The following is a 17,547-nucleotide window of genomic DNA, read 5'->3' as shown; positions in this document are numbered from 1 at the left end:
TTTATGCTGAGGATTCAAGGACATCATTTATCAAATACTATACCTTTTATGTTTTAAAAGGATCTACATGGTTACTATACACAGAACTGATTCCATAACATTTAAGCAACTGAAAGCGAAATTAACTTACTCTCATTTCAACAGGAACATGCTCAGTAGCAAGATACTTCAATATAAGGATGGATGGACAGTGCATGTGAAGATTCATTTGCTCCCTGTATAAGCTATCAGTATCCAGATTTCCATGCACCAGAAATGGACAGACACTATTCGTTATCCAACAAACTAGAAAGAGTGTCTCTCTAGTACTCACTATACATTGGCTATGGTAAGGGCAGGCATTTTGATTCCTCCAAGTACAGCCAATAGAAGAAAGTTGTCTCAAGAATGACACTACTGGAAGTACTGTTTTGATTTTAAACTACGATGAGTCATGCTGATATTGAAGGGGGAGTCCAAGGAATTAGTTTGGTATCCAATACTATGGTGTTGGTCATTGGGCAGACGCTCAGCCCCAGCACACCAGTTCTGGGAATGTTTCCCTTTAAGGCTTGGGTTTGGGAATTCTGGGAAGTAGAGTTTCCCAAGTGGGCCTGGGAGTCTTCCGATGAAATGTGTTCACCGGAAGGAGTATATCCCCAGGAAGGGAAATAATGGATTATGAGGTGACTCTGGAAGAAGTAGCTGGAGGTCAATACGTGGGAATAGCAGGATTGGGGCTTTCCATGGTGGCTAAACAGGCAGCCTGTGAATATTGCCTGAGAGGACCTTACCTGAAAGAGTAGATAAGATAGGCTGTAGAAAAGCCTAGAAGAGGTCAGGCCAGGTAGGATAACATACACAACTCTACTGTTCTTTCAGCACATATGATCATGCCACAGCCATCAACATAGCCCAATGCTTGGATAAGATCATCTTGTGGCTTAAGAAAAGCTGGTTGAATCTGAACTTGAGAAAGACAGAGGTGATGTTGGTGGGCAGAGAAATATATTTTGCATCTTGGCTGCAAACTCTTCAGTCTCCTTTGGTTGAAGGCATACACCCAAAGTTGGTCAATTCAGTCCATAATTTGGGAGCACTCATGGATTCTTCACTGACACTAAGATCTCACATAGCAGCACCTGAAAGTAGTGCTTTCTATCATCTCCAGTTTGCTAGTAGACTGCATCCCATCCTGGCCTCAGTTATACATACCTTTGTCACCTCCCATCTTGACTACAGCAATGCAATATATCTGGACATGAAGCCATCAGCCCTTACAAAACTCCAGCTACCACTAAACACTGCTGTGCATTTCCTCAGCAACAAAGGCTATCGCAAGTACATCAAAACTGTCTTCCACTCTGCGATGGAATGCTAAACTGTATTATAACATGTCTAACATACCTTACCTGAGCTGGTTAACAGTCATACCTGCAAGTGCATTAAAGTATCTTAAAGACAACACATCTCTTGTATCTCTCTCCACGATGGAAGCTCTGTAGCCAGTCCAAATCTGGTACAGAAGCCTGACCTGCTAGTAGAAGCCCCGCAATCTACCATGCACAAGGAGTGCATGATGTGGTATCAGAAGTAAAGGTAGCCTAACTAGTGCCAGAGGAGAACAGAAACAGAAGGGAACAGTAACAAAGGTTGCCAACCAAAGAAAAAAGCAATAAAGGTTGTAGGATCGATCTCATCAACATGCCCCTCTTCAATGCTCCAGAGACCTGCACTTTGACAGACCTTCAGAATGGACAGACTGGAAGCAGCATTTTGATTTCTACTGAAACTCCATTAGGAAACTGGAGAAATACAGGTATTGTATTTAATTTTCATGCTATGGGGAAGCAGGTGGGGCATATCTTTGAATCCTTTGCCTTTACCGACAACAATCGCAAAGATGAATGTGGAAGAGTTCTGGCTATTTTTGATACATATTTCATACGTCAGAGAAATGTGGTTTATGAAAGGGCATGTTTTCACAAAGAATTCAAGAACCAGGGGAATCTGTTGCAGCTTTTAGTGGATAAATTAACTTTTCCTTTTGTCCAGAGACCTCATAGGAGAGGTTTAGATGAGATCTGCTTAATGCTATTCTCTCTGTGGGTCTGATTCTTGGAACTGATTAAACTATGCTTGGTTCAGGACTCAACTCATCAAAACTAAATCAAGATGTTGAGAGCAAAATTAATCAAGCAACCAAAGGACATGAAAGAAGAAATTCTTTAATTGTCTATGCACCAGTGTTAGGAGCCAGGGTAACAAGAAGAAATGGAATTGCTCATTTATGAGCATAAATTCAATCTAGTCGGTATTACGGAAACCTGGGGGGATGACCTGCATAACTGGAATGTTAAAATCAATGTTTACATCCATTTAGGAAAGACTGAGTAGGCAAAAGGGGAGGGGGACTGGCACTCCATGTTGAAAATGGCATTACTTGTTTCCAGGTCACTGATAACTCGGAAAATTATCTTGAATGCTTACAGATCAATGTCCTAACAAATAAAGTGGCCTTCTTCCAGGTGCCCCCTTGTGGGATCAGGGTCTGCAAGTGGCCCCTTGCCTCAGTTTCCCTCTTGGGTCCCCAGTAACTCCATGTTAGGAGATGCCAGTGGTTAAGTCCCTCTGCTACTTCTCTTGCCTTCAGAATTCTCCCAGGAAAAACCTTCCATCTCTGGCAGTTCTCCTTTCCTGCCTTTCTCCTCTCTGACTCAGTCTGCTCTGACTCCTTACATCTCTTTCTCACTAGGTCTCTTATAACCCCTAGGTGCTGCTCTGCCCTCTTAACTGGCCCAACTGGGAGCTCCTGGACTGGAACAGGAGAGCTGAGTCCAGTTTCATTGAATGGGACAGCTACCCTGTTGCATGGGGTATTAGTTGGTGTCTGCTACAAACCACCAAATGACACTAGGGAACAGAATGACTGGCTCTTTATGCACCTATCTATAATGTATAGGGGGGGGAAAGCTGTGTGATTATGAGGCACTTCAACATGAGTGACATATACTGAAGGTCTCATGCTGCCGGTACTAAAACATCCTTGGAATTTCTAAATATAATAGATAATTTCCTAACAAAAGGCATTGCATCCAACAAGGGGAATTCTTTAATAGAGCTTGTCTTGACAAATAACTACGAACAGTTCACAGAACTAAGAATTAATGGTAGCTTACGTACGAGTGATCATGGCTTGATCACATTTATAATGTGCAAATAGTATAAAGTCCAGCCCAGTGGTATATATAATTGGTGCTATAAAAGGGCCAGTTTCATAAAGCTGAAAACAATTAGGAGCCAAATCAGCTGGGAGCAAGAATTTCATCAGACAAATGTAAATGATAATTGGAAATTGTTTAAGAACACTTTCCTAGATGCCCCAAAAGCCACAATCCTACAATCTAGAAAGAAGGCCATATTCGTAAAAAAAAAATTGTAGAGGGGAAGTGAAGGCAGCTAGAAAAATAAAAATAATATTATATAACATGGAAGGAAAAGGAATTAGATTGTAATAAATCAGAAGTTAGGAACTGTAGAAAATTGATGAGGGAAGCAAGAAGAAATCTAAGGCCAGCAGAGTTCAGGACAATAAGAAGTTGGGTTTTAAGTATATTAGGAACAAAAAGAAACCTAACAATAGTATTGTTCCATTAATAAATGAAAAGATAGAATTATCAATAATAATTTAGAAAAAATAGAAATGTTAAATAAATATTTTTATTCTTTGTTTGGAAAAAGAACAGATGATATAATCATATCATATGATAACACTCTTCCCATTCCACTAGTATCTCAGGAAGATGTTAAATGGAAGCTATCAAAGATAGACATTTTAAAATCAGGACATCCTTGAGTTTTAAAAGAGCTATCTGAGGAGCTCACTGGACTATTAATGTTGTTTTTTATTAAGTCCCGGAACACTGGGGAAGTTCCAGAAGAGCGGAAGAAAGCTAATGTATTGCCAATATTTAAAAAGGATAAATGGAATGACCTGATAGTTATAGATATGTGAGTCTGATATTGATCCTGGGCAAGATAATGGAGCAGCTGATATGGGATTCAGTTAATAAAGAATTAAAGGAAGGTAATATAATTAATGCCAATCAACGTGGGTTTATGGAAAATAGATCCTGTCAAACTAACTTGACATGTTTTTTTTAATGAGATTACGAGTTTGGCTCAATCTGTTTAGCTTAACAATGAAAGTTAGGGAGTGACTTGATTACAGTCGATAAGAGCCCACTTGGGGAACAAATATTTGAAAATGGGCTCTTCAGTCTAGTAGAGAATGGTATAATATGATCCAATGGCTGGAAATTGAGGCTAGATACATTCAGGTAAGTAAGGCATAATTTTTAACAGAGTGGCCCAGCAGAACAATTTATCAAGGGTTGTGGTGGATTCTCCATCACTGGCCATTTTAAAATCAAGACTGGATGTTTGTATAAAAGATCTGCTCTAGGCATTTTTTCAGGGAAGTTCTATGCCCTGTATTATACAGCTGGTCAGACTAGATGATCACAATCACTCCTTCCAGCCTTGGAATTTATGAACCATGAACTAGAGGAGGTAGCTTTATGAACCTTTACATCCCCTGATCTTGGCTGAGGATATATTTCAGCTGGCTAGACTTGTTAGAGCCTCAGGGATGCCCTAAGTTGTATCCAACTGTCCTGGGACCTAAAGTGTCATTTTGGCAACCAGGGATAGCCGGAGCATAGCACTGCTCAAGTCATGTCCTGTCTGCTGTCCCTGAGTGCTTGGAAGTGTATGGAATAGAGCTAGTATATTGGATTGATATCATTTTGGGGATTGCCCCATTCTGGAGGAATACTCAGCTAGCTGGTTAGAGAACCAGAGGATTAACTCAAGCTGCTAACCTTAGTTAAAAGCCAAGTTGCCATATTTTCACTGCTATTTTTAATCTTTTTTTCCCAATGCAGACATATCCTTAGATCCGATATACTAATAGCCGATTGAGTCTTTTCTCTTTTGAATCAGCCCCATAGGAATATACAGTTACTTAAACAGAATGCAACCAAAATGAAAACTTAACAAATAAATATAGCACTATAAATTCAGTGTGCAGTGCAATAAAATATAATGTGTACTTTATGGAAAGAATAGTATCATTTACCAATAAATCACTAATAATTGGAAGGGAAAAGACAGCTTTTAATACTTTGCTACAATACCTTCACACGAACAATATATTCATTACATTTTATGATCAAGTGTCTTTGCAAGTATTGAGAAAGGCCCCACAATAGATTTGTGCTTATTTCTAAAATCAGGCACTTTGCCACAATAGACTGCGACAGTATTTCAAACAGGCACTTCAGAGAAAATCAAAGGACTCTAACTAGTGCAAATGGAGAGAGATGCAGTGCTGTCCATTAGAGAGGGGGCTCATGCCACAAAATTCAGATAAGGATTTGATCCACTTTTCTCAGTTCTCCCCCCAAAATTTGAGGTTTTTGGATAAGGGGATTCAGCTGGGCTGGTTATAAACAAGAGTCCCTAATTGTGAAATACAAAGTCACAGATTTTAAGTCACCAAAGTTCATGCATTCTTATTCACATTAATCTTTCTCTTAATTATTATTTTAATAATGTGCCCAGCACCATAAAGGCTAATGCTGCCCCAAAGAGCTTGCAGTCTAACATGCTGACAGAAGGGGCCTGGGGAAACCCTTAGCAAGCAGGTTAGCAACCTTACTCTGCGAGCAGACTTATTGGGCTAGAATCTCAGCTGATTCAGTGCTGCTCCACTGAAGTCAATGTTGCTAAGGGTGGAAGAATCTGGCTCCATGTCTGTGTGCTCGTTCCACAGTGAAGTAAAAACGCCTAGGAGATTATAGGTAACTTGTAACAAAAGTAATAGCTAACGTTCCTCTGGCCATTTCTCTTTGGAAGGGGGAAAGAGATAGTGTGCCATAATCAAACACTAGAAAAAATCACACAGAGAGGATTTTTTCAAGCAGAATATGAGGACGCATCATCATGTATCGTAGGGCTAGCTTTTAAATATAATTTACAATACAATAAAAGTTTAGTTGCTCAAGACATTGCCAGGATCAGTATTTTGGAAAAAGTCTGGATACTGCGGAGGCAGCAGAAGTAAACAGGGGAAACCAGATTAAAATTTTGAAACAAACTCTAACCCCTTGGCAGAGCAACATTCTTTATTAGAGGAAAATGTGATTCTCCACAGAATAATTATTCACTGAAAACCATGCATGAGTAATGCCAAAAGCAGAAAACCATCCTCAAGTAGTAGTATAACCTCTTTCAGCCCATGGGGAAATTATCAGAACCACTCAGGGAAAACCTATTCTTGTAGAATGAGCATACCAGGTAGGGCAGATATTGCAACAGTAAATCTTCCCATTGGCCTATGCTTGGAAAGAAAAGCACTAGAAAGCTACCTCCAATGTGCTGCAGCCAGCAAACAGCTACTTTGTGAGCCCAGAACCTTAGACTCCAGCCAGAAACAAGGATGTTCCCCATCACAAGACAATAAACTATCTCCACCAAATTTCTTCTGTTGCAATTAAATTGTTAATACCTTAGGGAAAGATCCTTGCCATATTTTACACCTGTAAAGTGCAATGCACACCCACAAGATGATTTTGAGCTCACTTATAGAGCCTGGCAGGAAATATTTTCCCCACCCGAGGAATACTTTCTAGAGTTCAAAATTTCTTCCCATCTTGAGTCAGGACGAAAACTCTAAATCTCAAAAATATTCACAAACTGTTCTACTCACTTACACCAGTGTGAATCAGAAATAAGTGGAGCTGGCCCACTGCGTAAAACCTGTATAAGTGACATCACAATTAGGCCTCATATAAATCAATAAAGTCTTGGTTACAGATTTCTCAGAAAAGATTTTGATTTTAGTTACCTTTGTACTTTAATCTCCTTCTCTCTCACCCCCCCCCATGTTTGCTTTCTTTGATGTTCTTGAATATTTGCTGTGTTGGCTTTAGAGAGAATGTTCAGATCCTTCACAAACTACACTAGCATATATGAAGTTAACGTTGCTATCTGTGAGCTTATTATAATCTTGATTTTCGTGAGGACTGTTCTTTCCTACTTTGGAGTCTGGCTCAGTTTTTCTATTTTATCTCATTCTTTTTGTGGGATTTGGGGCCGATTTCCCTGCCACACTTTGTGGCAGCAATTGTGACTAAGGGACATTGGAAAATGGAGGGTATTTTATTGTCCTTCTGCAGGACATGTGTGTATTCTGTTTTTTTCCATTAAATTTAATGATACATTCTTATGCTTTTCTGTAAAAATCAGTAACACAGTTTATAAAAAAAAAAAAAAAAAGCCCCACTACAACCCCAAAACAGATATCAATGCTATATACGATCAGATGCAAGTTAAATGGCGTTCAGAGACCACATATAGCAGATTCCTAAATGAGGGATAAAATCTTGGCCTCTCAGAAGTCAACAGGAATTTTGTCATTGACTACTCTGGGGTCAGGATTCCCCCAAAGATATTTAATGGATGAAACAACTGATGTGTAAGAAATAGCAGTAGGTAACATCCTACTTTTCAACAACTCCACAGTTTTTTGTGCTATTAGCTGATACTAAATTATTATAGGATGTTCTTAGAAAACAGCACAATAGGTGGATGCCTTGCACAAGGCGGCTCCAGGCACCAGCATGCCAAGCACGTGCCTGAGGTGGCAAGCCGCAGGGGAGCGCTCTGCCAGTCGCTACGAGGGCGGCAGGCAGGTTGCCTTTGGCAGCATGCCTGCGGAGGGTCTGCTGGTCCCACATCTTCAGTGGACCTCCCGTAGGCTGCCACCGAATCTGTGAGACTGGGGACCTCCCTCAGGCAAGGCACCGAAGGCAGCCTGCCTGCCGTGCTTGGGGTGGTAAAATACCTAGAGCCACCCCTGGCCTTGCACTACTGTAAAATACTAACATATTTTTGGAGAGCATGATTTTCTGCCTTGTAGATTACTAAAAATAAATCAATGAGCTTATTAAATCCATCATTTAAGATTATGAAAGAAGTCGTTTAGGGAAAGGGATGCTGCTTACATTTATCTGTTCTCTGATTATCATCACCATCATCTGTCAGTAGCAGCTAAACTTGAGAAGTGCGGTTCTCATGAGAAGGTGAGACGGATCTGGCCAGCTTGCAGGTTTTGCTATTTTTGGTGAATTCTGGGTTGTACGTCAAGCAGAAGCTTCCCCAAGGGTCATTAAAGTTTAAAAGGCCTGATTTTCACTTACACAAACCTCCCTCTACACCACTTGGGTCCTAAAATGGGCATAATCTTTATACCCTTTGTTTAACTGGGAATCTGGTTCTGCTGAGAACAGACCAGCAGGCCTAGTGGTCCAGGTACCAGGTCTTGCTACACTGCATGGAGGAACAGGGTGAGCCCTGAACAGGAAATCCACCTGGAGGGAGCAGCACTGCATTCCGTACAAGAAGCAGAAAAATAGGTTAATGAGCTAGTCATTACCTTCCAACAGACTGAGTAGGCAGGTAACAAGCTGTTAGCAAATGGCATTAACCAAACTGTTACAAAACTTCAGAAAGGTTTCATTTAAGGGGTGTGTTAATATTCAAGATGATATTTTAATTTAACTGAACCTGTTCACTTGTTCTGAGCGATGGGTACAGGAAGGGTTAAATTCTACCTTCAGACAGACACGAATATCATCCATAATGTTCACTTGGGGTCTGATTTTGACCTTGCTTACACCAGTTTTACATCACTGTAACTGCATGGACTTCAGTGGTGTTATTACTTATTTACATCCATGTAAGTGAGAGGAGGATCAGGCCCCGTGCGCAACACTCCACTGGGAGAATCTGCATTAGTTAATTTTTGCACTTCAAACTGGAAAGCACAAGATATAATTCACAAAGAAACCACCTCCTATTGCCATGTGACTGGTAGTGATTCTCCATCATCCGCTTCCTGTGCCTTATCCTACAGCAACCTAAGTAACATGCTATGGACTAGGTGATTTTAGGCACAACCCTGATGTAACTGTGTAACTGCACCACCCCAAAGAGAGGCCCTGTGGAAGCACTGTGTCCCTGAGACACCCCTCAGAGTCACAATTTCGTTGCCTTCCTTCCTCATTGCTCCTGAGGTGTGGTCAGTGCCTGCTGGCCTTCACCAGCAGTAAATTAGCACACACATCACTGTGCCTCACTGGGGCCTTGGCACGAAGCTCTGCCCATTCCCCATTCCTCCCCAACCACCAACTCCAAGGAGAGACTAAGAAGGGGTATCAGTGCTTACTTCTGTGTCCCTGGACCTAAGGTGCAGCTAGCTAATATAGGAGTACCGGGTGTGGGGTGGGGAGCGAGACTCTTACTCCCCTCAAAGCCTCTGCAGGACAAGCCATAATTTAGCCCTGCCTTATTAATATGACATCAAGAATGGATCCAAGAAAAGGAAATGATTTTCTGCCTCGCACGTGAACTCTGCTTATTTAAAATTAGAATTCTAGCCACAGGAAGCTAGTTCCTACAGCCACAGGAAGCAAGTTCCAAGATTCTTCTGCTTGATGCGCTTTTCCCCCCATATGCTGACTTGACTCTCCCCAAAAATATACAATGCCACCATTCTGCCAGGAAATTTTCATGCAGCATTCATGAACGATTCAGCAAAACAAAAACCTCCTCTTTATTAATATTATCCGCTTTTGAGTAAACCCGTTTTAAATATGTCTTGTAGGTAAATTCTCCAATGTTTATATAAAACAGAACTGTACCTTGAAGGTATCTGCACTGTTGGGATTAAACAGCTGGTGCTTCCCAGATCCCAGAATAATAGGACCAGAAGACTTGTTTTCTCCATAAGCGTAAAGGGACACTGTTGCTGTTGTGCCAGCTGTTTGGAAGCCCCCAGTGACTACAGTAATCTTCCAGTCTCCTTCTGCAGAGTAAAAATAAAATGGAAACATTTTTTATCACAGTAACTGCTATGTGGCTGGGGATCTGCCTACTGCAAATCATGCATGACAAAGTCTCAGGGGACTGTAACTATTGTGCACCTGAGACGCAATGGTGTTCGGAGAAATGCTGGCTGAATTGCAAAATAATGTTGGAAATTCAGGTTCAGCTTGGATAAGGATCCAACAGCTCAGATGCTTATCTCGGCCTCTCCTCAAGTCTGCAAAGTTAGGCTGGAAATCTCATGAGAACTGGCTGCTCTCTTGAGATTTCTGGCAATTTCCCACCTGAAGCATCTGTGATGGATGTGGGGAGATCCTTTCCTGTAGGATTTGGATCACAATCCTCTTGGCTGCTGCCCATAAATTCCATAGGAACAAAAAGTATCAGAACATTTCAAAACCTTTACAAATATTTGAATTAAGTCAAAATTATCCTCATCTTGTCTCCTTATCCCTGCCTAAATATTAGTGTGTCATGTAACCAAGCACTCTGGTTGCCAGAGGGAAAGTGTGGGTTTGAGATCATCTGTGAGTGGATCTCTATGTTAAAGGAAAGGTCCATAAAAGTTTGTGAGCCACTGATATAAGGCATCCCTGATCTCTGTATACTTTAATGCCATTTTGTCTGCAATACACTGCATACATATTATATAAATATCTGCAGTCGGCTTAATACTAATCTCATTAAGAAGATCAATTCACAAAGAGAAATTGTGCTCCTACATCTGAGAAGCAGGAATCATGAACTCTCTCTCATTTCTTTTACTGTGCTTTTTGCCGTGTGTGCGCAACAGGTTCCACCTAGTGACTTTAATTCATTTTGGAGAAAGCAAAACAGTTTGGAGAAAGCAAAATAAAATCCTAGCCTACAGACTTGTTGTAGATAAACACCATGGTATACACTGCAGTTTCATTAATAAAAAGCCTTGGGTTTATTAATTGCCATATGAGTCAAGACTCAGGAATCAGACCAAAATGTTTTATTTTGGGCAATGGCTCTACTGCAACCTGGGGGAAGAGTTGGGATAGGGAGTGTGATCTCCTATTTTCCATGCCAATAGGAGCTGGGTTCCCACTGAAAATGATATAGCAAGTTTCGGAGGGAGGGGGAATAAGGACCTCACGGGAGATTTTCAAACACACGAGGGAAGCTAAAGACCCATTTCCCATTGAAAGGCAATGGGAGTTGGGCAGCTAACTAACTCCCCTTCGTGACTTTGAAAAATTTCCCCCCATGTCAATTGCTACAGACCCACTTTCCTAGCAAAGGAACCACATTTACAGGTGGCAGGAGATGCATTCATCTCCATTGGAGGAAGGATTATCCCCAAAATACTGGAGGCAGAAGAATTAAAGAGATGAAAAGGGGGATTCTGAAGGACTCCCTATTCCAACACTCGGTGTATAACACTATTTTTAAAAATGAAAATCTGCCTTTTCTATTTCCCAACAATGTAATTTTACTTTTCAGAAAGCCTGGGTTACTTTGGGGTCGTTTGGCTGGCAAAGAAAGGAGTCTCGTTACTTAAGAGATAACATGACAAATAAAGAACATTACTGACAAGACATAAAATGTAGCATGTTGTACCTCAGTTCAAATTCTGAGTTCCAAAATTCTCTGGAAAGACACTGCGGTGCAAAATTTTAAATGTGCTAAAAAAATATTTTTTGCCTGGATTTCTATGTTGCCTCAATTATAGTGTCCCAAAAGTCTTTCCTCCTACATTCTAAAGACTGCTCATCATGTTAGTATGATGTTAGTACAGAACTTTCTCCTAAAATCTACTTAAGTAGTGAGAGATTGTTGTGCTTAGGTTTGGGGAGAGTGGGAGAAGATGGGCAGTTGTGATCCTCAATTTGTGTCCTTAAGGTAGGCAATGAAGTCTCGGAGTAGCATTATTAGCTCTCAAGTCTGGACACTCTGCCTAGCTTTGGGAAATGCAGAGGAGACATCCCTAAAAGAACCTTTTACAAGTAGAAATGGGCCTACGCGGTGAAGTTCAGCTGTGCCTCCTGAGGTGAAACTCTCGAAAGATGGGGATATCTGGATTCAGGTTTAAATTTGTACTGTTATGCAGTACGAGGCCATCACTGAAGTCCAAATCCTAATCTCAACCAGGTGTGAATTTTCCCAAAGGCATGTTGGGGGTCTTGGTTTGCACCCATCTTCCTTACACTGATCTTCTAAAAGTTTTGAAATGTGATTTGTTGTTTGGTATAAGAAGAGATGCAGGAGTAAAAGGAGTGTGTGGCAACGGAGAAGACAGTAATAAAGACAGACAAGGAGAATGATACAGTGAAGTGTACGTATGGGATAAGGATCTCAAGACTTTCTAATCCCCAGGTGGAAACAAGTGCCCTAACCACTGGGATGGGCTATAAAATCAGTCAGTTTCTCTCTCAGTATTTCCTGTTGGAGTTGTTACACTGTGTATAAATAATTAACCATCCAGTAGAATAGAGTCCCCAGTCTAACTTGGGATGTTGGAGTCCAGGTTCAAGTCCCTGCTCTGAATCAAGAACTTAAACCTAGGCCTTCCAAGTGTCAGGTAAGTACTCTAACCACTGGGCTAGTGGCATTCTAGGATTGGCTCATTTCTCATATAGCCTAGAACTGAGGATATTTTCATCAAAGCCAATAAGTATCCACAAAACATTTCAGTTTCAACAGAAAGAAAAGGTACTCAGATTTTTATCAACCAGCTCTACCAGCCAGCAAGACAGTGCTTCATTCTGGTTCTGGATCAGGGTCAAAATGCTAAACTCAGAGTGCTCTTTGCAGGCCCTAGCCTGTGATGTCCACTGAAAATAAGTGAACTGAATGCATCATAAGCTTAGAACCCCACTTCCCATCATTTTTATAGACTTAAATGGCCATTTCTATATGCAGTGATTTTATTGCATGGTCAGACATACTTGGCTGAATTGATACTATGTAGTGTCCAGTTCTGTGAATGCAGGAAGAACTAGACAGAGTTCCTTCTAAAACTGACTAAAGACTAGGAACTGGATTGGTGGAACTACGGCAGTATTAACAAGCAAGCCCCAGCATAGAGCCTGGTAACTGCAAAGAAAATGTTCTTTCTGAAAAAGGCAATAAAGGATGAAGGAAAAAGTAGTTCTTATTCAAAATAAAATTTATGCAAGTAAAATGTGGATTTGAATATAATTTGCAGAATAGATACAAATTTTATAATTAATGATTTGCCTCAGGGACACCACCTGAAAAGAGGTACTTGGGTCTCAGTGGATATCTTGATTGCTACAGAGAATTATGAACACATTTTAAAACTTTTTCCTGACATCTTCTAAATTGTTGCTCAAGCTACAGCATAAAGTATTCCTTACAGCCGGGTGGGGGGTGGGGTGGGGGGGGAAGTTGTGTGTTATTCAGATATATGTAACGTAATTTTATCAGGACAGAAAAGTCAATCTGGGCAAGCAAGAAATTGCAGGTAGAATTGGAAAGTGGAGCACTAATGGAAAGAGCTAATTATACATGGCCTTGGGTAACAGATGCCACAGAGCCATGATGGAAAGATTAACTAAAAAAAGTAAAATTCAGATGGGTTATCATTAACTACTAGGAAAATTATAAATGCCCAGATAACCAGTAAAAGACCCCAAAATTATTGGCATAAAAAATGACAGAATAAGGGAAAGAATTTTCAAATAGCACCGCTGAAGTGAGTTATCATTTAAATCAAAATGAAGAGTTCAGGGCTTACTGCAATAGTCTAATTGTGTACTGCAATTAAAAATGTAAAAGCAAATAAATAGGCAAAAAGTGTGCAAGGCAGGTAGTTCTGAAACAGAGACACTCTTGATTAGAATACAGAAGGCAGCAGCAGGATTTACCATTTGCTTCATCTTGCATTTTCAGCTGACGATTTATTTGCAGTTCTGCCAAAAATAAAATATGAAGTGCAGTTAATAATAGATCTGGCTGGTTACATTAAGAAAAGGTGGAGGGAAAGATAGAGTGATATTAACCTTTGGGCTCCTGCATGAGAAAATCCTCCCTCTCTCACCTCCTAATTATAATATAATATAATATAATATAATATAATATAATATAATATAATATAATATAATATATAAAAACTTGTCTAGGAAATGGAACTACGAAAGCGGCAAAACGGTTAAGGTTAAATTTTAAGTATAAATTCAGCATAAAGATTCTGAGAAAACCATACAAATTATTGATTTCATTTCCATAATGTAACAATAACCCTTACCTTCAGGGTAGAGCTCGATTTCTGAGTGAATTATTCCCTGGGACATAAATGGAAGCCACCTGAGCATAAGCAAGCAAATAAGAAAGAAGATTGGAATCAATTTGTTCTTCACTGCATGTAACTGAATGATTGGAGGATTATTTTGAATGTTAAACCTGTGTAGTAGCAGGGGAATTGTCTCTTGAGCAGGTGCAGTATAGTTTGATACATAGTACAAATTCAGACCTCAAACCTACAAAGGGACTGTGCAGGTTTAAGAGCCCTTGCTGACATAAACTGTACCTTTGCAGGATTGAGGCCTAAAGACAACATTCAAGGTAGCAGAGAACTGGTGTGGAAAAAATAAGATCCCAGCCTCAACCATAACAGGTGAATCAAAATCAAAGGTGTCTTATTTTGAAGAGGGTTTGGATAAGCACTGCCTATCCCATAACTCTAACAAAGTGTGACAGATCCAGGCCAGTGGGGTACAGGAGTCTGGTAGAGGGCAAATATACTGGTCACTGGATGAGTAGTTTTCTGTCCCCTGAGTGACCAGAGCAGGGGCTGCACTAGAGTAATCAGGAACCTGCTAGAACCAATTCAGGCAGATAAGCTTATTAGAACACCTGCAGCCAATCAAGGCAGGCTAATCAGGGCACCTGGGTTTAAAAAAGAGCTATATAAGGAAGGGAACAGAGGAAGAGCAGGTGTGAAGGAGCGGGCGCAAAAGGCATCAAGGCTAGAGTGAGAGGGTGTCTGCTGAGGAAGGAGTACAAAGCCCAATTATCAGCACACCAGTGGAAAAGTCGTGTAAGATAAAGAAGGTGTTTGGAGAAGGCCATGGGAAAGTAGCCCAGGGAGTTGTAGCTGTCATGCAGCTGCTACAGGAGGTACTATAGACAGCTGCAATCCACAGGGCCCTGGGCTGGAACCCGGAGTAGAGAGCAGGCCTGGGTTCCCCCCAAACCTCCCAACTCCTGATCAGACACAGGAGGAGTTGACCCAGACTGTGGGGAAGATCACTGACGTGAGCAAATCTGCCAATAAGCGCAGAACCCCCCCAAGGTAGAGGAGGAACTTTGTCACAACTGGTGTCATGAGTGGGATTTTGGTGTGCACAGCGTGGCAGAAAAAGGAGGGTGATTTAAAAAAAAAAAAAGAGGGTTTTTTTTTTCACCACAATGGATGACCTAGTATGGGCATTGATACAAGCTATGGCGACCCAGCAGGAGGCTACCCGTGTCCAGGCAGCTGCCCAACAGGAGGCAGTGTGGCTGCAACAAGAGACTAATCACCTGCTGAAGGACCAGGCTTCTTAAGACCGAGCTATGTTGCAGGAACTGGTAAACCAGGTAAAGACCCTTACAGAGCTGAACCGCGGCCATGATGGGATGCAGATCATACGGGCCAGCCATTGGCTGCAGAAAATGACACGGGAGGATGATGTAGAGGCATACCTTCTGGCCTTTGAGCGGAAAGCCCTATGGGAGTCCTAGCCTCGAGATCAGTGGTCTGGTATCCTTGCCCCATTCCTGTGTGGGGAGGCCCAGAAAGCTTACTATGATCTGCCTGAAGCAGACTACCCCCAGCTGAAAGCAGAGATCCTGGCCAGATCTGGGGTAACAACTGCAGTGCAGGCCCAGCGGTATCACGAGTGGAGGTACCAGGAAAACAAAACCCCGCGGTCCCAATTGTGTGACATCATCCATCTCGCACGAAAGTGGTTGCGAACGGAATCCCGGAGTCCGGAAGAGATACTAGAGGCTCTGGTCATCGACCGATACATGAGGGGTCTACCACCAGACCTTCATGCTTGGGTAGGCCAGAAAGAACCGTCCACCTATGATGAGGTTGTCGCACTGATAGAGAGGCAAAGGACAGTGAGGAAGCTGACCCGACCAGTTAAGGAAGAGGCACCCCGGGTTAAACTAGCAGCACCAAGCCCTAGAGCTCGGGTGACTGAGCAACCAGGGGATCACAGGTGGAAAAAGAGAGGGGCTGAAGGCCCACCAGAAGCCACAAAGAGTCGGAGCACTGAGGGAGAACAGGATCGTGATGTTAGACTGCCCAAACCAAGGGACCGGGGAATGCCAAAGGCCCCATACAGATGTTATGCCTGCGGGGAGTGGGGACATATAGCTGCACAGTGTCCCAATACTGAGGAGCCTATGCAGTGTAACGTGGGGAACTGGGCAGACCCATCCTCCCTAATCTACCTTGTGGGGGTCTCACTAACCCCACATATGTACACCAGACCAGTAAAGCTAAATGAAGTAGAGACCACAGCACTGGTTGATTCAGTGAGTGCTATCACGCTTGTCTCGGGGAAGCTTGTGAAGTGTAGTCAGCTGCTGCGGCCTAAGCGTACGGGGATAACATGTGTTCATGGGACAGTTGGTTATTACCCCACCATCCCATTAAAAATTGAGATTCAGGGGAACACTACTGAGGTAGCAGTAGGTGTAGTCCCTAAACTCCCATACCCAGTACTCATAGGGACGGACTTCCCAGAGTTTAGAGATTTACTCCCAGTAGGAGGATTGGAGAAAGAGGGGAACCCTGAAGTTAGTGAGGCATCCACAGTAGACTGTTAGCCCCCAGTCTTCTCTGAAATATCCCCAGATTTATTTTCCATTCCCAGACAGGGTAGAAAGTCGAAAAGGGAAAGGAGGGCAGCTAAGGCCTTGGGAACCCGAATACTGGCCCAAAGCCAGAGGGTCGCTCTCGTAGGTAGGCATACTCAGCACTTGAAAAGAAAAGGCCACCAGGAAGAGAAGCACCGAGCTGACCCCCACCCTAAGCTTCTAACCGTAGGCACGAGGACTGGGCCCCTAATTTTGGGCCAGATTAGCCCGGAAGAAGGAAATTTTGGCAGGGACCAGGCTGAAAGACCCAAGTACAACAACACAGAAAGGAGGTGACTGAATAGATGGGTCCCGTGAAGGAGAACCAGGGACCAGACCCACTTCATAATGAAGAAGAATCTCTTATACTGGTTTCACCAGATACAGGGCAGAAGTACAGCAGATCTTAGTACCTTCAAAACACCAGAACGCTTATTAAGTCTTGCTCATAGTCATCTTTTTGGGGCACTTGGGGTAGAGAAGACCCTGGCCACAAGTCCTATGACGGTTCTTCTGGCCCGGAAGAAGTGCGGAGGTACTGTGCGCCTCCCGGAATCGTCAGCTGCACAGTCCCGCCGTCCCCACCTGAGGGCACCTTTAGTACCCCTTCCCATCTTAGAGGTCCCCTTTGAGTGAATAGCCATGGACCTAGTGGGACCCCTGGAGAAGACGGCTCGGGGCCACCAATATATACTTGTTGTTTTGGACTATGCTACTTGCTACCCAGAAGCCGTTGCCCTGCAGAACATGGCCTCTAAAACGATAGCCAAAGAG

The 17,547-nt window shown here is 42.3% G+C and overlaps 1 protein-coding gene across 3 annotated transcripts in view; it reads right to left on the bottom strand.

Moving 5' to 3' along the window:
* Window positions 1-17,547, bottom strand: part of RP1 (RP1 axonemal microtubule associated) — a 305,041-nt gene that overhangs the window by 157,406 nt on the left and 130,088 nt on the right. For all 3 annotated transcript variants that reach the window (XM_032771359.2, XM_032771361.2, XM_032771360.2), the window contains exons 23-25: window positions 14,168-14,226; window positions 13,788-13,832; window positions 9,747-9,910 (exon numbers count right to left, since the gene is read on the bottom strand). In XM_032771359.2, coding sequence (XP_032627250.1) covers window positions 9,747-9,910; window positions 13,788-13,832; window positions 14,168-14,226 — 268 coding nt within the window. The remainder of the gene's footprint in view (window positions 1-9,746; window positions 9,911-13,787; window positions 13,833-14,167; window positions 14,227-17,547) is intronic.

The sequence above is a fragment of the Chelonoidis abingdonii genome, chromosome 2, assembly GCF_003597395.2.
Source record: "Chelonoidis abingdonii isolate Lonesome George chromosome 2, CheloAbing_2.0, whole genome shotgun sequence".
Lineage (NCBI taxonomy): Eukaryota > Metazoa > Chordata > Testudines > Testudinidae > Chelonoidis > Chelonoidis abingdonii.
Note: the sequence above shows the minus strand (reverse complement) of the source record. Positions and strands in the feature narration are given on the sequence as shown.